The sequence below is a fragment of the Sprattus sprattus genome (genome assembly GCF_963457725.1).
Source record: "Sprattus sprattus genome assembly, chromosome: 7".
Lineage (NCBI taxonomy): Eukaryota > Metazoa > Chordata > Actinopteri > Clupeiformes > Clupeidae > Sprattus > Sprattus sprattus.
In genome coordinates this window covers 20,210,111-20,233,347 of record NC_137926.1, presented here as the reverse complement: position 1 = coordinate 20,233,347, position 23,237 = coordinate 20,210,111, and the positions used below count along the sequence as shown (strand labels likewise).

Sequence of the window (23,237 nt, the reverse complement as noted above, 5' to 3'; positions counted from 1 at the left end):
CTGTTCCAGTGATTGTGGAACGTGACTGTATATCACTTTGTAAAATGCATTGTCGTTTAAGAGTATGATTAAAACTAAGGGAATGAACTGCTTCGCCTGCAGCAAAACAAAAGGTATTTTTGTAGTCTTAGAATAAGGGAAACAGGATTCTGCATCCTTACCAGAAAAATGAAGAAAAAAACAACAGACAAACAAAAAAAGTATTTTGTACAAATGCTGTCAAATCACCAAACAAAGATGTATTCTGTATATTTTGTACATGTAGCCCTACATATTTCTTAATGTGTACCCGTGTAAAGCACACCTCTTTAAAGCGTATCCTAAGCTTACACACTCAAATGCTATATGATTTGTGATTTTCAACCATGATCTAGAGGTAGATGACAACTTCAAAGTGTTTTGCATATACTGTAATCCTGTCTATAATCATTCTCTTAGCAGGAATATAGTAATGTAGTGCTTATTCTGTGAATATTTGTATGTATTTTTACAATGTACAGTCTAGAAACACAAACAACGCTCATGTGGCAGGCATGCAACACTGTATCAGCCAGAATCTTTGAAATGACACAATATATATAGATATATATATATATACATACTGTATACACATCTACGTGCACATACTCTTATAAATGATATATAAACATACAAACAAACGTTTTGCTGTTAGCAATACCCAGTGGTATGAGAATTATCTTTCAACCCTTAAGTTTATTTCCACGGCTTGAGAAACTATTTCCAGTTTTGTAAGAAAACAATATTTAAAATAACTATTGTATGTTTCCTTATTACCTCTTGCTAATAAATCTATTCTATCTCAGGGGGATTTTGTCTCCTTGTGTGTGTTTTTTTCTCAGAATTATCACACAAAAATGTAGAAGTAAGAAGGGGAAATAACCACCAAATAGTGTTTTGAATATTACCTCGGGACTCCTGAGTCTATCGGCTACACTTTAAGAAAACGAAAGTGAAACATTTACCCACACGAAAATATATGTTTGGGACTTGTTTACAAAATCACGTTATGTCCTCATTCACTGTAAACTAATGATTTACATCAATGATTGAAATCAGCAGTATTAAGTTTAAGAAAGGGATGTTAACAATCCCGTGTCATGTGACGAGTTGATCGCATGATAAAGCAAGTGTCTGATCACGGTCACATTAATTTCTTCGAGATGTGGACGGCAATGTTTCTGATGCTGTTTGCAGTGTGGCAAGTCTCTCTTTCTACACCTGTATTATCAACAGAGGGTAAGTAGATTTGAAAGAATTACGAATACCAAATGCCTATTTATCTCATTTTGAAAGTGCAACAAGCTGATTGTAAGTAATGACAGTCGCACTGATTTGTGGACACTTTTAATGGAGGGTCATTATCACTGATTGACAGTTCTATAAACTTTATTTCGTAAGCGCAGAAATCAGTTCTCATTTGAGTACTTGGGATAGGAATTGAAGAGTATCGCCGATGCACAGGTATTTACTTTAGCTCAGATCGGAGGATAAATTGGATGTTGTCGGCTATTGGAACTTGTCTAACTTGTCTCTATGAAGTATAAAATTATGAATGTGACCTTGTTTTTACAGGGGAATATGACTTCAAGATATGGATGTACGAGGTAGGATACTGTTATTTCCCTTGGCCTAGTATCAGGGACTTCCCGAGGATCAACAAGGAAGTGCTGAATAAAGAAAGGACTGCACGAATTTGTGTACCAAATAAATGTGTTTTAGTCTGTTATGGCAGTGTGTTATGGGACCTTATCCCATAGAATAACATTGCACGAATTGGTATGCCTACTATGAGTGTGGTCAATAAAATGCCATTAAATCAATTAATCTAAAACTCTCAATTGTTTGTTGTCCAGCGTTGCAAAAGTACCCGTTTTATTGTTACAGTACAACAAAAAATATGACATGGTTGAGTATCATCAGCGCCTGAAGACGTTCACTGAAAACAAGAAGATGATTGAAATTCACAATGCAGGGAATCACTCATTCTCAAGTATGTCAATTACCTACATTTACACCTTTAATTCAAGACAATTATGTGATAGCGATACTGTACTAACATGATTATATTGTTCATGCTTCCATTTATGCAGTGGGACTGAACCAGTTCTCTGATATGACCTTTGCTGAATTCCGGAAGTTCTTTCTTTTGACAGAACCCCAGGTTGGTGACTGAGTTGTACCTACAGTACAGTCCTTATATTTTTGATCAGTCTGTTTTACCAAATACAGTTTTCTATTTGTGTATCTAGAACTGCTCTGCCACTAACGGGAACCGTGTAAGGGGAAGGGGACCTTATCCTGATTCTATTGACTGGAGGAAGAAGGGGAATTACGTGACACCTGTAAAGAACCAGGTAATTTGGGCCTAATTTAGAACAAACCAGAACTTTCCGGTTAGTACGCAAAAACAGATTGGTAAAAAATCAGCCACAGACAAACACACAGAAACAGGCTTTGTTCTGAGGATGGAACAAGGGATCACTTGTAGAGGTTCCTTTTGATCACTGGTGCCATAGTGTGTTGTATGTTAGTGTGTGTGTCAGCCGAAAGGGAAGCAGATCATGTCCGCTTTAGACTTCACCTTAAGGGTATCTCTGTGTGTAACATAACATTTTATCAAATGCACTGTAACTGGCACTGTGTTCAAATACTCTAAATGCTCTGAGAAAAAAAAAAACATCTGTTGGCCCTGAATTGGGGGTTTTAATCAGCCACAACTGTTTTGAGTCAGTCGACTGAAATTTCCAAACCATATTTTGCATACACATAACAGGGTTTGTTACAATCAAGAAAAAACACAAAGAGAATTTGTTTAGGTGCTTCTCTCATCTTATTAATATGTGGAATATGTTTTTTTAATGCATTTTGGTACTTTAAGGGGGGCTGTGGTAGCTGTTGGACCTTCTCCACAACAGGCTGTTTGGAGTCTGTCACTGCCATTGCCACAGGAAAACTACTGCTTCTGGTGAGATTATCTACTGTCTTTTATGCTTCTTGTCTGTCCAAGTTTGCTGTAATATTTGTTTGTACAAGAAATGTGACAGATTGTTGTTTTCTGATAAAGTCCATAGTCCATAAGAAATAATGAAATAAATAAGTCTCCCATCCAAGTATCTATTCATTTGTCTTTCACTTCATTAGTTAGACACATGCAATATGCAATTCTGACATTTACATTTGTGTATTGGGTTTTAATATGAACAAGCACTTCTCCAGACACTCTTGTATAGTACCTTACTGCTCCTGTGTTTTTGTACTCAACTGGTAGAGCCAGGCGCAAAGGTCACTAAAGTCAAGAGTTTAACTAGACTGATAATCTTTAAAGCTTTAGATAAAAGTGTATTAAGTGTACTGAATTCCTATTTAAATGTGAACGTAATGGTCTGTCTAACAACGAACCCTATGCCTTCCAGTCAGAGCAGCAGCTGGTAGACTGTGCCCAGGCCTTCAACAACCATGGCTGTGCAGGGTAAGCAGCAGGACTGTTTGGTGCATTTAGTTTCATTATGGTCAACTTGACACTTCTGCCATAAAGGTATCATAAACCAGAGGGGGTGAATAGTTACAAAACGTTCTAATTGTGTGTGTTTGTAGTGGACTTCCCAGTCAAGCTTTCGAGTACATCATGTATAACAAAGGACTGATGACGGAGGAGACCTACCCTTATGATGGCATTGTGAGTGCCAAAACCTTAACCACATAACGTGGAATTCAAGTCTCTTACCAGTTGAGCTCCTGCAGCTCCTGGAGCTGGTAGAGAAAGGTGCTACCACACCAAGGTCAGGGGTTTGCGTACTGATGAAAATGTATAGTGTGCTGTATGTTGTTTTGGTTAAATTGTCTGCTGGATGAATAAATGTAAATGTAATGTCAAAATGTAAATGCCAAAACGATGGTGTCATACTTTACTACTTGCAGGATAATGACTGTAGATATAAACCTGATCTGGCTGCAGCTTTTGTGAAGGAGGTGGTCAACATAACTAAGGTGAGCCAAGTATATAAAATAATATCAAGACAAGGGAATGGAACTGTACTTACAACTCTGTCTATCCTAGTATGAAGAGATGGGTATGGTGGATGCAGTAGCCAATCACAACCCTGTCAGCTTTGCCTATGAGGTGACATCTGATTTTATGCACTACAAAAGTGGAGTTTATACAAGGTATGTCCCAGTTTGGTAGAGATTCATTCTTTATATAAAGTTCTTGTTTTTATAATAATCTGCATCGTTATATGAAGCATGCTGACCCTACATTTGTAAACTTTTATACGTTATGCATTGTACTTTTTTATGAAAAGCCAGTTTCCAGTCCCACAGAATCAATCAATCAATCAAAACAAAAAAAAAAGCAATGCAACATGTTTTAACTGCTCTATTTTAATCTCAGCAGGCTGGAGGCTTTTGAATGTTTACTCACCAATGTGTATATACTGATAAAATGTGCCCTAGGCACAGAAACTCTCTGTTACTTTACTGAATGTATACTCACCAATGTGTATATATATACTGATTAAATCTGCCCTAGACACAGAAGTTTCTCTGTCACTTTACTGAATGTTTACTCACCAATGTGTATACTGATAAAATCTGCCCTAGTCACAGAAACTCTCTGTTACTTTACTGAATGTATACTCACCAATGTGTATATATATACTGATAAAATCTGCCCTAGTCACAGAAGCTCTCTTTCACTTTACTGACATTGGAGCAAACATACCGCTTCAGGTTTTTAGTCCACAGTTTAGTTTCCCTCAACAATATTATCTCTCTATGCAGCTTGGGCTTAACACTTCGAACCGTAGATTATTATTGTAGCCAGCTGGTTAGAATTTCTACAAAATTTCAAAAACAAACTTATAAATGAACAAAGCAAAGTAGTGATGAGTTTGTTTTCATTCTCATTAAAAGGTTGTTTTTATTCTGCTCTTCGCTCCTATTTTCTCATGATGGATATAGATATCCATTCCCCACAAGGCATACTTGTGTCATGCTACTGACCTCCTTCTCTGTAAATGATTGCAGCACTGAATGTCACAACACCACTGACATGGTCAATCATGCAGTGCTGGCTGTAGGCTATGGAGCGGAGAATGGACTTCCTTACTGGATTGTCAAGAACTCCTGGGGAACAGATTGGGGAATGGATGGGTATGTCTGCAAGAAATCACAATCATTAACTTCATCCGTTAGCTCATATCTAAGCTGCATTGGCTTTGCAAGTGGTATTTGAGAAATTGATAACTTTAGAGATTTCAAAGATTTGCTGGTTTTGTGTTCACAGGTACTTCTTCATTGAACGAGGAAAGAACATGTGCGGACTGGCGGGTTGTTCTTCTTACCCTGTGGTGTGACTGAAATAGATCAGTAAGAAAAAACTCAGAAAGAGGACTCAAAAATGGAACATGATCAAACATGATCAACAACAAGTTGTTTTCAGGCCTAGGCCACATATTGTGATTCAATAGCATCTGTCTAACTGTATGCAACTGTAATTGTATTTGCCTATCATTGCAGGAATGTGAGTTAACACAATTTTTGGATGTTTGATTTAACTTTGGCTTTAAGTCTCTTTACTATGCTTGGTACTAAACATTGATTGAATAAAATATGCGTTTTATTATTGAAGATGTCATTTTTATCTTATGAAAGACGTTTAACTGAATGTCAGTTTTTGCTTGTGAATGAAAAGCTACATCAGAACATCTGTTCATTTCTCGCCACTTCACACTCCAGCACTGACGGTGGCAGCATAGTATAAATCATCTAGCTACGTTCATAACATCATTGCGCAAAAAGAAGACAATTTTTTCCGCCAATGGGACGTGAGCTTCGAAGCAGCGCTAAATACCAATTGTCAGCTAGCTAGATAGCCAGCTAACACTCGTATTTATACCGGACAGCAGGCGTACGAAGGAAATAATTTATATTTTTATGAGTCGCCATACGTTGACAATAGTAAGGTCAATATTTGAAAGAGTAACAACATTACGAAGAACCAGGCTGTTGCATTCAGTTACGCAAGCTAACGTTACTGTTATGAAGTCAGCTCGGTAGCTAGCCGTAGCTAGCAAGCAGTTATTATTATTATAGCTGTTATTATATAGTAGTTTGTTTTATCCTTATGGTTTTACCGCCTGTGATAACCTGTCTTGCTATTGTTTGATTCGTAATGCCGAGCATTCCGCAGAATAATTTGAAAGAGCATCTTGAACGACACAGCAATGCTGTTCAGAGCAAGTTATCACTGGCCAGACCTAAACCCGGGTAAGTGTGCTTACTTAACTAACTAGTTAGCAATAGTTTAATTGGTGGGTCTTTATTAGCTGCGACTGCACATTTGTTTGCAGTATGGGAACAGGACAGTTCAGCCATTCACCGTTTCAGATTGAACAGTGCACGGATACTTAGACATGTTTCACTTAGTAATTATTGATATCGCAAGCTAACCTAATAATAATCACTTCCTAGGTCTTTTACTTTCAAAAAGAAGTCGACTTCGTCCATCATAACTACGGAAGGTGCATCAAAGGTAACGGACTCAAGTGGTCTAGCAAACAGGAAAGTCAATGTTCCTCATAACAGTGCAGTAACCAAACTCCCTTTGACGTTTTCAACCAAGACTCATAGGCCGCCAGCTCCAAAATTCAACTTCTCGGCTAACCCTAAAAGCAAACCTCAGGTCAATACGCTCCCATCAAACCCATTTGCAGTAAGTAAGGCCATTCCAGACCAAGCAGCTTCCAAACTCTCCTCAGCACTTGTCAATCTAGATGATAACCCTTCAGCAAACAAAACAACTTTGCTGGACTGCTCTCTCGGGATCAACACAGCAGACTGGGATGACTTTGATGACTTTGAGACTCCTGTCAAGGGGAAAACTGTCTCTCCAAGCCCTGCTTTACGTCCTGCTAGCACTGAACCAGGGGGCAGAAAAACAGAGTCCCCAGGCCATGCCACATCAGTGAGGCTGTCAGGTGGAATTAATGTAGAATCAGGTGAACACAGAGAAACTAAAGGTGACAAGAGTCCAGCTTCTAAAACCACTAACACAGAGTCTGCAAGAGCTGGTTGCAGCCATGTCGGTTCACCTGAAATTCTAGTGTCTGTGGAAGATCTGGACAGCAACTTGGAGGTGTTCAATGCTTCACAGGATAACATTTACCCACACCAAGAAAATACTGACCCAGGAGACTCACCAGTGAAGTTCATGAAAAGACACCAAACAATCCGGAAAAGACAATCTGTGTTGAGTGACAGCGAGGAGGAGGCTGAAGTTGAGTCTGGGCTAACAGTCAAATTGAAAGATGATGACCCTGTTTGCATTCAAGGTAAGTACCGTAATGCTGCAATATTATCATAGTTATATTTGAAAGACATTTTGTGGCATGTTGAGAGTCCTGTCAGTGTTTGACGTAACAGTGGTAAATGTAAACAGTAAGACATATTGTTACATTTTAGAATTCATGGTAAGTTTGTTTGTAATGACAGATACGCAAGTTGACTGCATGGACAAGTGTGAGTCAAGGGTGGATATGGACTTTATACCACCATCCCCACCACCTGAGAATGAGAGTTCCTCCTTGAGATTGAGGTAAATCACTATTAATATTTGACCATGACACCTGGGCAGCAATGTTGCATATTCGTCAATCAGCTCAGCTACATTTTGTTTAGTACGTCCTTTCGCCAAGACTTCATACTTGTACTCGTTCTCATTATGCTAAAAAAATTATGTTTGGTACAGGAAAACTAGCCCCCAGAGTCGCTTACTCCACAGAGAGTCTGTTACCAGCCTGGTAGGAGTCACTGATGTCCGGTCCAAAGATGTCAAGGGTATGCGTGTAACTGCATTCTCCCACAACATTAGAGTTCTCCTAGCTTCCATTTAAACCTTTTATCATATTATTATAGAATTGTCACATTTTCTGAGCTGATAAAAAAATACTTTTCAGTGATCTCCCATTGTGTTATTCAATTTCTTCAGGGCCTGATGTTAAATCAGAAGATGCACTCTTCAGCGTTATGGAGGCTATCTGTGGACTGGTGGACTCTATCCCCGAGCATGAGTTGATTGGCCTCAACTGTGGCACTCAGCTTCTGGTGCAGCGAGCTCAGAGGTAGGCAAAGCTGATGGAGAGGAGCTGGCTCGTTAAATACTGGAGTTGCTTTCCCCTATATCTACTTTATGTTCTGTTGCAAATTAGTAGTTCTTGTCTAAAGGTATATTAGGTGAAATGGGGTTTGTGTCAAAATTCTCACTTGGACAACATGCTTTTACATTTATTTCCTAGGAAAAGAATTTTAGCCCTTGGAGGAACGCCTAGGACATCCGTTTCCGGCAAGGGAGTAACGCCTCACCCTACACCATCATTCCGTCGGTCCAGTTCAGTTTTTGACAACACACCCAGTTTAAAGTTATTTTCTTCACCTGCCTGTGAAGAAATAAAGGACAGTTCCAAGAAAGATTTCCAATTCAGGAAGTCCGTCTCCTCCGTCTTGCCGATGGATTACGACAGCAGTGTCTTTGAAGACTCCAGCTGTCTTTACAACGGAATTCAAACTCCAGGCTCCTCCTGGAGACCCTCATCCTCCTCCACCAAACCCGATCTCACCGAGAAGAAAAACAGCGAGTGCTCAAGCAGCTTTAACTTTTGGAGCAGTAATGACCAGAATGATGACTTCCCATCAAGGCCATCTTCCGGGCAATCTGATGTTCAGATAATAGAGGATGAACCAGACGAATTGTTTTTCTCCACTAAGAGACCAGGTGATGGGACTGAGACGACTGCTGAAACTAGAGGGGGAAGTAGCAGGCCGCCATCCAGTCACACAAACACGTGGACAGACGCGGACGGGGATGACTTCTACAATGACGACTTTGACATCGACGACTTTGATGAGGCGGACATTCCTAACTACTTAGACGAACCTCAGAGTGCTTCCGCTTCTAAATGGGACTCCACTTCGCATGTGTCTGCAATACGGGAGGGAGGGCCAGTTAAATCCACGCAGGCCAGGAGTACAGTCTTCACCCCGAGCCCTGCCCCAGCTTCCAAACCCAGTAAACCAGCCTCTCCAGGTGAGTGCACATGTTTGAAGACAACCTGAGGACCTGTTTTTCATTAAGCGTTCAAAACGTTCACACACAAGTATTTTCTGTTTGATCATTTTAAAGTCTTAGTATTCTTTCCAATGCATTTTTTTTTATCCCACAAAATGCTTTTATACAGTGGGTAAAGATTTTATTTATCAGTTAATTAATGTTTTGATGGCTGTTGTTTTTGTGATTGTGAATCCCTTTGAGATGACATTGTAAGGACAATATAGGCTTGATGATGAGAAACAATTGATCCCATTTTGCATTGTAACTGAGAAACACGCCAGTCCTGTTCTCATGTGTCATCTGATACAGAGCCTGATTTCCGCAACCCTGCCCATGACCGCTTCAGAGGCTTCAACTTCCCTCACTCAGCAGAGATGATGAAGACCTTCCACAAGCGGTTTGGTCTGCACCAGTTCCGCTTTAACCAGCTGGAGGCCATCAATGCTTCAATACTGGGACAAGACACATTTGTCTTGATGCCTACAGGTTTGTAAGCCATAAGCAGCTGCATGTTTTTAATGGGGTAGGGGGCTGTGTATGATGACTATCTATCTGTATGTTCATGCTACGTGATGAGAAGAAGAAAAAAAAACAATGGTCAGTGTAACGTGTTGTGTTGTTTCGTGTTCTTTTTTTGTGTGTGTAGGAGGAGGTAAAAGTTTGTGCTACCAGCTTCCTGGCAGTTTGTCTGCAGGTGTTACTGTGGTGATCTCACCATTGAAGTCGCTAATTGTGGACCAGCTGCAGAAGCTCACCACTCTGGGTGTAAGTTATCAATAACCATCAGACTGTTTTTGTATTATGCTTATGTTTACTAGTTTTCTCTTATTTATTATAGTTTGTTTTAACTATGTTGTTACTATGAACTGGCTCTGTGGCACTCTGAGATTCTTTTGAATAAAGTCAATTAAATGCATTATCATTATTATTATTATTATCATGCATACTGCACTGTTCTGTTTGATGTTAGATGCTAGCATCTTTATTGTATATCAGCAACATCATTGGCAACCATTATAGTGGCCATCTGTAGCCCTGATTTTAAAAATGTTTAAAAATATAAATGACATGTGTAGGACAGGCATAAATAAACTCTGCATGTGTTTTAAAGTAATGCACGTGGATACACATCAGTCCTTATTATGTGTCCGCTTCATCTCCTCATCTCCCATCACCCAATTTGTAGATCCCAGCCACCAGTCTGTCTGGGGAGAAGAGTGACAGTGAGGCCAGCCGCATCTACATGCAGCTTGCCAAGAAGGACCCGGTCATTAAACTGCTCTACGCCACGCCGGAGAAGGTTAGTTAGGATTCACTGATGGCCGAGACACACACACACACACACACACACACACAAACACAAACACAAACACAAACACAAACACACGCACACGCACACGCACAGCTCTGCTGTAGCTCGGTGGCTTTTCCTTTTTTACTGCACGGCCTCAGAGAAAAAACATTAGCAGGTTGCTGTAATCAGAATTGAAGTCCTCAGGGTGGTTGGATGCTAGATGGTATTCAGTTGCCGTGGATTCCTGCCATTCCTTGCCTGAACTGTTAACAGACTGGTGTAGGACTGTTTTAACCATGGAACAACCTGGAAACAGTGTCTGTTTTTACCCCCCTATCTGTTCCTGAGTATGTCATCTCCCTATTGGTATTTTAAAAAGCCATCGTAAAATGTTCGGTGATTGCACGTGCCAATCTTGCTTCAATGTGTTTTGAAATATGTAATTACATCTGTAGAGCAAGTCCCAGTGGAGGCAGGGAATCAATCAGGAAGAGGGGGTTGCTTTAAAACAATATTTCTTTATAATCATTCGTTTATATGATCAGAAAGAAAAAAAGAAACTTTCATCCTTGTCGGCCGTAGTTTATGCTGAGAGTTGGGTAAGCACGCCACTTAACACGAGACTATTATGCCGGTACAAATTTGTGTCTTGTTTATGTATCATTTGATTTTCATTCTGTTGCTGACAATTTGCATTCCTGTGTTAGGAGAATGTATTTAGCAGTCTCTAGTCTTTCATATGTAATGACTTTGTAGCAAGCTTTTAGTTTTACCTCTGTTAATGAGGTGTGGTTGTTCTTCTATAAAAAGCCAGTGAGGTGAGCATACACTACTGTAAGATCTCCACAGTGTGAGATAGCTGATAGAGCAGTATTGATACAACTATTTTAGTTTGATTATTTATAGCCATTCAGTTTGCCTTTAACTATTGTTTTGACTCGTGTCATTGTTTATTTTCCTTTTTTGTATATACCTTTAAATTTGGCACTGTTAATACACTATATGGGTGGTTCTAAAGGATGTGCCTGGAGAAAAAAAATTGTCCTCTTCACCATCACCATCTGCGTGCCTCCTTGTTTTGAAAAGACCCCCAGTCATAGATACCTTTCAACAGTTGCAGTGTCCTGGCCAATTCAGTCCTGTATGAAGTCCAGCTGGCACTCCACCATGACTGGAGGTCTGTTGCAGGAGAGGGATATTGAAGAGACTGTTGACAGAGATTGTGATTTTTGAAAGCAAGAAATGTTATGCAGTATTGTTGTGTAGTTTTGTTAAAGAGGGGTGTATTGTGCTGTCATTCTTCTCTCTTCTCAGGTGTCTGCGAGTGGTAGAATGACCAGTGCTCTGCAGAACTTGTTTGAGAGGGCCTTGCTGGCACGGTTCGTCATCGACGAGGCACATTGTGTCAGTCAGGTATGAAGAACAAACAAAAAAAGCATATAGCACATCTAAAATATTAATTGGTTTCTAACTTATGGTAGCATGACTAAGGATATTTGTAAAATTCCATTAGCTCGTTTTTACAAAAACAAGAAGGCAATCCAGGCCTCCAAATATAAGAAAAAGTAACAAGGCAGGAAAAATAAAAAATATACCACGTGGGTGTGACCTATATATTCACAGGCGAAACGTCATAAATGTAATAGCCTATACAGAAAAAGTTCTTATAGAAAACATTATTATGTTTATATCCACATTAAGACCAGGATACCAGGATCCACATAAAGACCAGGAGTCGATGGATCCAAAAAGCTTCCCTTTGGTTTTTGTATTGTCACCATCCCTGACCAAGGGTTTAATGTGCTCAGTGCCCTCTCTGCACAATAAGGAATCCTTAGTATTGTGATGTTCACTTAAATGTCCAGCCATGATTGTGGCCATTTTTACTGTTGTAAACCAGCCACAACCCTCTCTAGACTCAGCACATCACAGTAAAAACACAACGTCTACTATACCGTCAGTCATTAGACTTGCCTGTCCCTCAGTCCTTATTTGAGCTTGATTTTCCCCATTCCTTCGTTCTTTCCTCAGTGGGGCCATGACTTCCGGCCAGACTACAAGCGTTTGAACGAGCTGCGGCAGAAATTCCCCCGTGTGCCCATCATGGCCCTGACGGCCACAGCAACGCCTCGTGTGCAGAAGGACATCCTCAACCAGCTGCAGATGAGCTCCCCACAAGTGTATGTGTCATAGCAATGCCTGTTTGATCAGTACTATAAATAGACTTGAATCATTATTAAAATAATTTTTTTAGATGAATTTGGTACAGTTTCATCTCTAGCGGTAACTCGCTTATCATTTATTTCCCATAGTATATCTGAATTAAAATCATACTTTCACATAATTTAGTACATTTTAGAATATGTCGGTGTCTTTCATCAGAGCAAAACTCTGGCCTTCATAGTGCATGTTCTGTCTTTGTTCAAACAGCTTCACCATGAGCTTCAATCGTCACAACTTGAAGTACACGGTTCTACCCAAGAAACCCAGAAAGGTTGACGAAGATTGTATCGAATGGATCAAGAAACACTACCCCCGTGAGTCACTTCATATCCCCTCCTTTCTGTGAAGGATGTTTCACAACTGTATGTCTATTATGGCCTCCTCAAAAGTACTACTTAATGTATGTTAGGTAATGCCTATTACTCTCTTACCAGATATTACAACATTTTTGACATGTTTTCCTGTAGCATGTGTTATTTTGAGGCATTGTTTTTGCTCTCTTCATCCGTAGGTGGGTCTGGCATAGTGTACTGTCTGTCGAGAAACGACTGTGACGCTATGGCAGAGAGTCTCCAGAGAGCGGGCATCGCTGCACTGGCGTACCACGCTGGCCTGAAGGATAACGACAGGGAGTACGTCCAGTGCAAGTGGATCAACCAGGATGGCTGCCAGGTGAGCCCTGTGCTCTTCTCAACCACCTGACAGTCCTTTATTCACCGTCATCTGTTACATGCAGGTGCCCTGTCTGCTCCAAGAGGACAGGAAGTTGAAAATGTACTTAAAAGTCTGTAAACTTAATGGAGTACTTAAAAGTCTGTAAAGACGTGACTGGCAGATCATTTGCATGAATTCCCAGTCAACATCTACATGAAACTGTTAATGGTTTTGGTTTCGCATGGCTCTCCAGCTGTTAGACTGACATTCTGCCTTTATATACAGTATATAGCCCTAGAAAAAAATTAAGAGACCACTTAAAATTATCAGTTTCTGTAGTTTTACTCTTTATTGGATGTGTTTGAGTAAAATTAACATTTAACATTTATGTCTGTCATGTAATTTGTCTCAGTAAAACCCTGATAGCAGCCAAATTATAAAGATGCTGCTACAGACAACAGATGAAAATACTTTTTCTACAATATTCCTGTTTATTCTTTTTATGATCTCTCCTTTTCAGGAATTTCAAAGCATTTGTTTAGATTAAACAAAACGTATAGAGATTTTACAGGAATACTGAGACACGTTACCATTTCCTACTTCTTTCAGAATTTCATTATGATTGTAACGCTACATAGTGCACCCATTAACCGCTGCTCATCTTTCAGGTCATCTGTGCCACCATAGCCTTTGGCATGGGTATAGATAAGCCGGACGTACGCTACGTAATCCATGCCAGCCTGCCCAAGTCTGTGGAGGGCTACTACCAGGAGTCAGGGAGGGCAGGGCGAGACGGAGAGATCTCGGAGTGTGTGCTCTTCTACGCTTACTCCGACGTCATCCGCATCAAGAGACTCCTCACCAGTATGTTTCCTACATGGGAGAGGAGTGGGGGGGCTCTACATGCTTGATGTGATTTTTGTCTTTTCATTATGATGTTACTTGCTGGTATGTGAGTAGTAGATGGCAACAAAGCCCATTGCTGACAAAAAAATTTGCCAATTTCCTTACATTGAAACGTAACTAATTGTATTTCATGCTTGACTAAATACCTGCAAAATGATGACCAGTATCAGTAAGCAGTTAACGTTTAGCGTTAACAGTTAGCGTTTTCTTTGAATTTGGCCTGCAGTGGACAAGAATGGGAACCGTCAGGCCATAGCCACGCACTTCAACAACCTGCACAGCATGGTGCACTTCTGTGAGAACATGGCGGAGTGCAGACGCATCCAGCTCCTGGCTTACTTCGGCGAGCACAAGTTCAACGGCAGTTTCTGCAAGGAGCACCCGGAGGTCGTGTGTGACAACTGTGCCCGACCAAACGTGAGTGTCTGTCTGCCTCTTACTATTGTTCTATTTCTGCTACCAGGACAGTTTTTGAAGGTTTGTTTTTGAAGCAGGGTTTTACTAGTAAAAGTACAGAAAGAAATCTGTATTTCATTTGGTAGTAAATTCTTAGTCCTGAACCAGCCTTTTCTGTTTTCTGTCTGGCTGTAACAGTATATGCATTTGATTTGGTGTTGCAAGGCATCTGCAGTTCTAATTTTGACCTTTGGCTCGATCATTTTACTTCAGAAATACAAGGCGAGGAATGTGACCGAAGATGTGAAGAAGATAGTGAGATTTGTGCAGGATAACTGCGAAAAAGTCGGCAACCGCTACAACAAATCTGCTCAGCAGAGCCGACTGACCCTTAACATGCTTGTGGACATCTTCATTGGTATGTGGGCAAAGACGTTTATTAGTGTTCACTAGTTTGCACAGGATGGCCTTTTCCCGATAACTGCATTAGACCTAATGGACGATATAACTGCTTCACCTGTCAGAATTTACTAAAAATATTTATGCCGAAATCGTGGCAGGATCCCTAATGGATGAACACTCAACATCCTGACTTCAGAGCTTTTTTGTTGTGATATAATTACATGTGACCTGGTATGTGACATAGATAAAGAAGAGTTTATAGGTTCAGAGTCTAAAGTTTAATTTATTAAATATAAAGTGTGAAGCTAGCCTGAAAACACGTTGGTCTCACCAGGCCACAAGAGTGCCCGCATCCAGACAGGGATGTTTGGAGTCGGAGCGGCCTATTCCAGGCACAACGCAGACCGTCTCTTCAAGAAGCTGGTGTTGGACAACATCGTGGAGGAGGACCTGTACATCGGTAATAGCGGACAGGCTGTGGCCTACATCTCTGCCGGCAAGAAGGCCACGAACGTTCTGAGTGGCTATATGCAGGTGTGTGTGCACAGCCAGATTTGGCTTCAGGCATTCTTCTTGATGTCTTTATGAGAGACAAGAAAATCTGCAGTGCATTGATTTGTCCAGTGTGTCAATTTGAGAAATGCCAATCATAATGATATGAGGCAGATATGTCTCCAAAGCTGATGTGTAAGAGCTCCTTTGCTGTGTGGCGTTAGGTGGAGTTCTACGAGACGGAGAACGCCTCCAGCATCAGGAAGCACAAGGCAGATGTCACCAAGAACGTCTCCAAGAGAGAGGAGATGGTGCACAAGTGCCTGGAGGAGCTCAACGACCTGTGCAAGAAGCTGGGCAAGATTTTTGGCATTCACTACTACAACATCTTCGCCACTGCCACGCTCAAGAAGATCGCTGGTGGGTTGGTGACCTCTAAAGATCCTTAGCTTATTTATAACACTGCCCCTCCTTCTGCTCTGCTTCACCTCATCGCTGGCTGTAACATACTCTCATAATAATAATAATAATAATTCATTTAATGTATTATTATTATCAGAGTATGTTACAGTTATTCTACTCTAATCTCAAACCTATTCAAGCATGGAATATGCTCAAGTACTGTTATATCTGAACAAATCATAGTCTTTTGCATATATTATACACAGTATAATGTATCTTTAAATCTGTCATTGACAGTAACAGATTTGTTGTTGATTGTTGCTGTTGTGCAATCTTGTATAGTTTTGGGCTAGCCTCATAAAGGACTGTTGTGCGTCACTGTTTTTTTTATGTGTTCTGGATGTTGCTTGTTTCTGGTTTCTTATTGGCTGTCTTCCGTGGCTGCAGAGACGCTGTCTGCAGACCCCGAGGTGCTGCTGCAGATTGATGGTGTGACTGAGGACAAGCTGGAGAAGTACGGAGCAGAACTCATCGAGCTGCTGCAGAAGTACTCCGAGTGGCAGCTGCCTGGTGAGATGCCAAGCACACACTACCATACTCTCTCTCTCTCACACACACACACACACACACACACACACACGTACAGCTACCTATACATCCTCTGCAGTGCCCATGAATTCAATGGCATTATCCTCAGTCATTTCTATAGAATAACATCAGGCAAATAGTGATCTATAATCCTCTTCAGTGAGTTATTCAGCAGGAAGCCATACATACATTTAGGCTCCGGCTGTGTACATGATTTGTATTCATTTCATCTGGCTACCAACCCTGTGTAACTCAGAAGCCATGAATACTTTTAACTCTTGCTGCGTGCATGATTTGTATTAATCGCATTTGCCACCAACTCTGTATAACTCGGACTCTGATTGGTCCCCCTTCCCCATACAGAGAAGCCGACGGAGAATTCCGGCTGGATAGACATGGCGCAGGGTCGCCATGAGCAAGACGAGGATGATGACGACGAAGACGCTTCTTCTGCTTACTTCCAGGGCAACAGCCGAGGAGGGAAGAGGAAGAAGTCGGGGTACTCCAAGAAACCCAAGAGGAGAAAAGGAGGCTACCAGAACCAAAGCTCCTCTGCCAAAGGGTGAGCGTTCTCTTGTCACTCAGTCTCATGCAGTTGGGACCAAATATTCATTAGTTTAGCTAAAATGACCCTCTTCAATTTTCTCTATTTGTCTGTCTGTCTGTCTGTCTTGTCCTCTCTTTCTGTCCATCCTCTGTCTTGGTGCAGGGGGAACAGTAACAGCTCGTGGGGCTCCTCAGGCTCGGGCAGTGGCAGGGGTGGCTATAAATCTCGAGGCCGAGGAGCTGCAGCCCGAGGAGCAGCCGGCAGAGGGGCAGCAGGCCGAGGTGCTGCAGGCCGAGGTGCATCAGGCTGGGGGAGCACGGGGTCCGCTCCTCAGGCAGCCCCAGCAGGCAGGAGACCAGGTTTCATGGCCCTACCGACGCCCAAGAGCACGGCACGCCCCTTCCTCAAACCTACCTTCTCTCATATGTCCTGAGGGGGGAGCTGTTTCACTAACTTCAGTTATCCTCCAATGAACTGATGGCCACGTGTAAATATGTGTAATATTTGTTAGATACATTTTGATTCCACTTGTGTTTTTGTCTATGTGTGATCTTGTTCATGATATTTTGTATTCTTGTGTTTAAATGTTGTTTAATTTATAAAGTTGAATCGTTTTTGTATGTATTAACAGTCATTAAAAGCTGACAATTGAATTTGAGAATCAATGTCATTCTTAAATAAAGACGTATTTTCGTTAAGCATCAATGAATCTGTCACATACACAGTTGTACACTTGTAGTTAATTATATCCTCCACTTCAACCAAGTATACCAATATTTTAACCAATATTTTAGACTGTACACAGGCAGTAAATCCATCTATCCATCAAATACTGCCAATAACCCTTAACTGCCTATCAACTAACCAGGACCTGTATTTACAAAGCATATTATCTTACCACTAAGAGTACTCCTAAGTCACACTTAACATAAATGAGCCATCTGGCTGCCCTTACAACCAAATTAGCTGCACTAAAAGGCCTGCTAGTGCACTAGTCTGGCCTAAAACTCAGTTAGTTAGGGGGGTATGAGATAAAGGGTAGCAAGCTACAGTGGGTTGAATAAATATGATATAACTTGCTACAGTCGTGATGCTTAAATCAAACTTACTAGCTAGCTAACTATAAGTGCTATTAGTTCAAAACATGGGATGCTGTGGCCATGGGAATAATAACCTCACAGAGTTGATTAGCTAGACCAAATTAACTACTGCTAAATGCATGTTGTGGTGTTACACACTGTATTGGTTATCATGTAATATTGTTGCTTATACTTAATATAGAGCCTTATTATAATTGTGGAATTTTTTTTATCTTCACTTGGTGAAGACTGATGAAGTTGAACAAGTAGTTTTGAAATTCAATTCAGCAACTGAAAAAAACCCTGTAAATCAACAATCATCATTGTGCTCAAATCTGACTTCTTGTTGCTTTGGTTATCAGTTTCTCGGTCAGATAATCGTCAAAATCAGAGCTGGACATTTCTAAGATGAGTTTACATGGTGATTTGCCTCACAGTGAATAGTGATGACCAATGACCAAATTTAACAAACACTTTCAATACTAATCAGTCCCCACACAGCAACTGTACCACTCTCTACAAGACCGCAAACCTGCAGTACCCACTGCCCTGTGTTTCCCTACCATATGTGGTGGGTTTATGTATTTACATCTACGATCAGACATTAAGACTAAGTTTAGCAGGCCCTGCTTGCTCATGTGGTACAGTGCAGTAGCTGCCTAAGGGGATCATGTGTTTTAGAGTGAGGATTCATACAGTCTCTGAGTGTGAGTGTGTGTTGTTGTTTGAGTCAGTTTGTTGTTGTCCTGTGGAGTCCAATCATATGTTCAAACAAAACTCCTGCAGCTATATTTGAGGCTGCACTGAGAATACAAAATGCAAGTTCACCAAGTTAAACAGTGAGAACAAATGTTGTAATTGTGTCATTCCTTTGGAGAATGCAGGTGTGTGAATGCATCTGAAATCAAAGCATGTCAGATCAAATGAAAGACTGGCAGATCAAACAAAATCGAGGTCTAAGGGTGCTCAAATATTAAATAAATGTAGACGGCAAGGAAAACACATTAGGGTAAGCCTAAATCTCAGGCAGCACTGAAATCCCAGTCCCCGAAGCTTCTGAAGCCCATCTGAGGAAGCCCAATGTTAAGGTAAAATGTCAACAAATCCCAAAGGATTAACATCTCACAGCTTGTGAAAAAACAAAAAAAAAAACACTTAAATTCCTCTGCCGTGATTAAAGCAGAAATGATTTCACAGCCCCCACATAACGTTCCAACAGCCAATGTGTGGGTGATTTAACTACACACACACTCACCCTCAACATTTACACACAGGCACAGTAAGGATGTTACCTGCGGCAGGTGAGACTGTCACGGAGGGGCCGGGTAAAGGCTAATGGTGTTGCTGCAGATTGATAGCGTAACTGAGGACAAGCTGGACTGGAGAAGTACGGAGCTCTTCGAACTCATCAAACTGCTACAGAAGTACTCCGACTGGCAGCTGCCTGGAGAGTAGCCATATACACACTCATACTCTCTCAGGCATACACACACACACACACTCACACACACATATGGCTACAGACTGTCTCTCCTGTGCCCATGTTACCATGGCATCACCATCAGTCATTGTGACAGCATATGGGCACACGGAACGAGGGGGTTGGGGGTCACAGGGAGAGCTCCTCTGGCAGCTCCCTGGCCCTGCCTACACCCTAGAGCACTGCACGCCCCTTCCTCAAACCTGCCTTCTCTCATGCCCTGAAGTGTTTCACTAAATTGAGTTATCCTCCACTGAACTGTCTGCTCGGTGTAAATATGTGTAATATTTGTTAATAATTCATAATTTGATAAACATTGATTCCACTTATATTTATATCTATATGTGTGATCTAATGTGCAGGATATTCTTTTTAATTTAAGTGACAAAGTTCAATAGGTATATGTCTCAACAGTCATTTAAAGCTGTCTTAATTAAATCCGATTTGTCAGTGTTGAATTGATGAATCAGTATGTCATTCTTTACCTAATTACAAAGGATATATTTTCCCTAAGCATCAGCAGCCTGGCAGTTGTACCGTTGCAATGAATGATGTCCTCCACTAGAGACCAGTATAGCAGTTCTTTATGCTAATATTTTAAACAAAAAGTGCAATTAAAGTAACATTATGTAGCAATTGTACTTTAGGGTTAGGGTTAGGATGAGAATGGCTCCTGTGCCATAGCCATACCAGGGTATTACTTCGCTATGTAAGTTTCTGGAAGGCGCCCAAGTACTACTCTCTGCCAGACTAGTAAGTATCTTATTTGCCGTCTTTCTTTGTCTTGTGTTGCACTTGCTTGATGTTTGACTGTGTTAGGAAAGTTGTTGACTCACTAGTTTGTCATAGTGTCAAAGTAAGCACATTTCGTAGGTTGTGCTGCTTTAAGACACTCCACACCTAATACATCATCTATACATCAAATGCTGTCATTAAATCTCAACTCCCTGTCAACTCACCTGTCCCTCACCTCAGACAAATACCAACCTCAGCCCTAACCTTAACCTTTCTTCTAACCCTGAGAGTAAGCCTGTTGCATTCCTTGATGCCAGCAATATCAAAACAAAAGGTCATCAACGTGAAACCGTTGTGTGTATATATATATATAATATGATAGTTATACCAGTCAAGTCAATCATTGATATTGACAGTGCTGTTGATAATCAAGGGTCAAAGTCATGAGAAGTTATGCTGTAACATGGCGTGAAGTATGTGTCATAAACCACAAAATGCCTCCTCTTTAAACACTTTTTGATGTTTATTTCAAGTTTGAATATTTCCATGGCACCAGTTACAAGGGACTATCAGAGAAACAATATTTCATACCGTTTCGTATGGAAGGTTTCCTACAGTACAAAGATGGTCTCGGAATGAATCAGTCTCAACAGGAACTGGATTTGGCACATAAATTCGTATATATTTGTATATCTATTTATATTTTAAGTAACTAAACAGCAGCCTCCAATCCCAAGTTTAAAAAGATGCAGAATACAGAAATAGATAAAACACGTCTATGACACAGCTATGCAACAACATACTCTGGGCATGTGTGTGTATGCGCGCATAGTTGTTTCGAGAGTGTGTTTGGGGGGAGTTTAAGGGCTGGCAGAGGTGACAGAAGCACAATACATTGAGTAGAAGCAAGTTACAATTACTGATATTATTTCAGTCTTTCAGTTTCAGGGCAGATGGAGAAAAATTACCAGAAGCTTGGTTACGGGGAAGTAATGGCCAAGAGAAACTAAAAGAGATAAGTAAACATTGTCTCCTGCATGTAGTTTCCCCATTCATCGATTGCCATCCTAAGGGCCGGATCACGACTCCAGAAGCAGAGAGTTCTGCTGGCCACTCGGATTACAGCTGTGTGTGTGTGTTGTGTGGCTGGTGTGTTTAGATCAGTGGTTGGCAACAGTAATAACATAGAATTCAGCTGAAATACAGTACAACCTCCTGACCATAAACACACACACACACACACACACACACACACACAAATACACATATAATGTTATAGAACTAAAATATGTATCAAGCTGGTGGTCAAAAAGAAGGCAGTTTTTTGATACATATAGCCAAGTTTGCCTTGATACATCCAGTCGATACATACTCAAATAAAATAAAACATAACTTTCAACCCACATATACCCACAGTATTACAAATGACTCCTTCCACCCTATTACTTTTTGTGTGCCATGGGGCCATGTTAGCTGAAGTGTAGTTGAGTGCTCTATAGGACCCGCTGATGGAAGCACTCTGGCAGAGCGATTGCCAACATATGGTTAGTAGCATATGGCGGATCTCCAAACATTATGCACTTTCCCTTTTTTCATACAGTTTTACACACAGACAGCCAGAGGCAGGTTTATCTTCCACAAAAACAAGTACTACCACCAGTTCCCGAGAGGAAGACCAGGACAAAAAAAAAATGAAATAAATAATACTGTTACCATGGAAACAGACCAGATTAGGAGGGCCTCATTCTTATTGTTTTGTTGCCTCCCCCCCCCCTAACCCTAACCCCCCCCACCTTACTGCAAGAGTGTCTTGAAGACAACCGATAACATTTGACCCCACGACTCAATGCTGGCCTAGAGTCACCCTCAGGCATGCCACACACGTGGCACATCACTCTTCTCAGAGCAGTAGTGCCAGAACTCTGCAGATAGTCAGCTAGAGTGTTTCTGCCGCACAGTAAAGAGCGCAGGTATTGCGTCTGAGATTTGTGAAACTGTCCCTTGACCCTTTGGTTAAGTCGCAGAGGGATTCAGGAAGAGGCAGAGTTTGCTGGTCACACACAGGAACAACAAAAACACTGACCAAACCATCACATGAAGGAAGCATGGGAGCTAAATGTGTACAAAATGTAGCATTTTTTTAAGGGAGTAGTTAAATAATCTATCCACTTTTACAATTACCAGTATTGACTTATAAAACATATTATTTTTTTGGAAGTGTTTTGAGCTCAAGGCTGTGCATTGAAATGATCAGACCAAAATTACTCCACATGAAAATAAAATCAAGTAATCTGATTCCACAGCTGCAATGAATTCACTCACAAACTCAGAAGTTTGTACACTTCTTTGTGGAGACCCTTTTACAAAGCAGATTATTGAATTTCCCTTTTACAGTTCAAATTATTGCTAGTTGAATGGTGCTGCCATTAGTTTTGTGCATGCATGGAAGGATCATTGAAGCTACATTATGCTGCAAAATGAGTTATAATGTAGACCATTGATAATACCCTTGTAAAATCTAATGCATCATCTCACCCATTGGAAAACAAACCGTAATACAATCCAGTTTTTATTATCCATCAACAAAGGGATCAAAGAACATAAGCAAACACAAATAATACATAAATGTCATGTTAAGACACTGTTGCCTTAATTTGCAGTCTGTTGGATTCAAACCATCCCAAAGCCATTCTACTGTTGCACTTGCTGTTGGATATGCATGCATGATACTTTAAAAAGTAAGAAGCATGCACATTTGTCTCACGAATTTCTGAAGAGTTTTTTTTGTATCTCCCGTGGTGTGTACAGTCCGTACAGCATATCACAAATCTAGAGTACATGTGCAATAAAACTTTTCCTCCCTACTGTAGGTAACAGAAACAGTTGTCAGAAATTGTTTTGTTGTTGTTGTT

General features: G+C 40.8%; 2 protein-coding genes across 2 annotated transcripts; both read left to right on the top strand.

Annotated features, from left to right (window-relative positions):
* The first annotated feature begins 1,909 nt into the window (after window positions 1–1,909).
* On the top strand, window positions 1,910–5,458 carry ctsh (cathepsin H). Its single transcript, XM_080842102.1, has 10 exons — window positions 1,910–2,011; window positions 2,112–2,182; window positions 2,271–2,375; window positions 2,900–2,986; window positions 3,435–3,490; window positions 3,616–3,697; window positions 3,940–4,008; window positions 4,079–4,185; window positions 5,047–5,172; window positions 5,306–5,458. The coding sequence occupies exons 1-10, from the start codon at window positions 1,924–1,926 to the stop codon at window positions 5,373–5,375; spliced, it is 861 nt and encodes a 286-aa protein (XP_080698228.1). The 5' UTR covers window positions 1,910–1,923; the 3' UTR covers window positions 5,376–5,458.
* A 729-nt stretch (window positions 5,459–6,187) lies between these two features.
* blm (BLM RecQ like helicase) lies at window positions 6,188–17,464 on the top strand (the record flags this gene model as incomplete). The annotated part of the gene is made up of 19 exons (XM_080841745.1): window positions 6,188–6,288; window positions 6,493–7,352; window positions 8,009–8,141; window positions 8,316–9,103; window positions 9,437–9,613; window positions 9,774–9,892; window positions 10,314–10,427; window positions 11,736–11,834; window positions 12,453–12,601; window positions 12,852–12,958; window positions 13,156–13,316; window positions 13,967–14,162; window positions 14,431–14,621; window positions 14,874–15,018; window positions 15,337–15,536; window positions 15,719–15,914; window positions 16,344–16,466; window positions 16,848–17,046; window positions 17,194–17,464. Exons 1-19 carry the CDS (start codon window positions 6,194–6,196, stop codon window positions 17,462–17,464), a joined length of 4,323 nt encoding a protein of 1,440 aa, XP_080697871.1. The 5' UTR covers window positions 6,188–6,193.
* Between the last annotated feature and the right edge of the window lie 5,773 nt (window positions 17,465–23,237).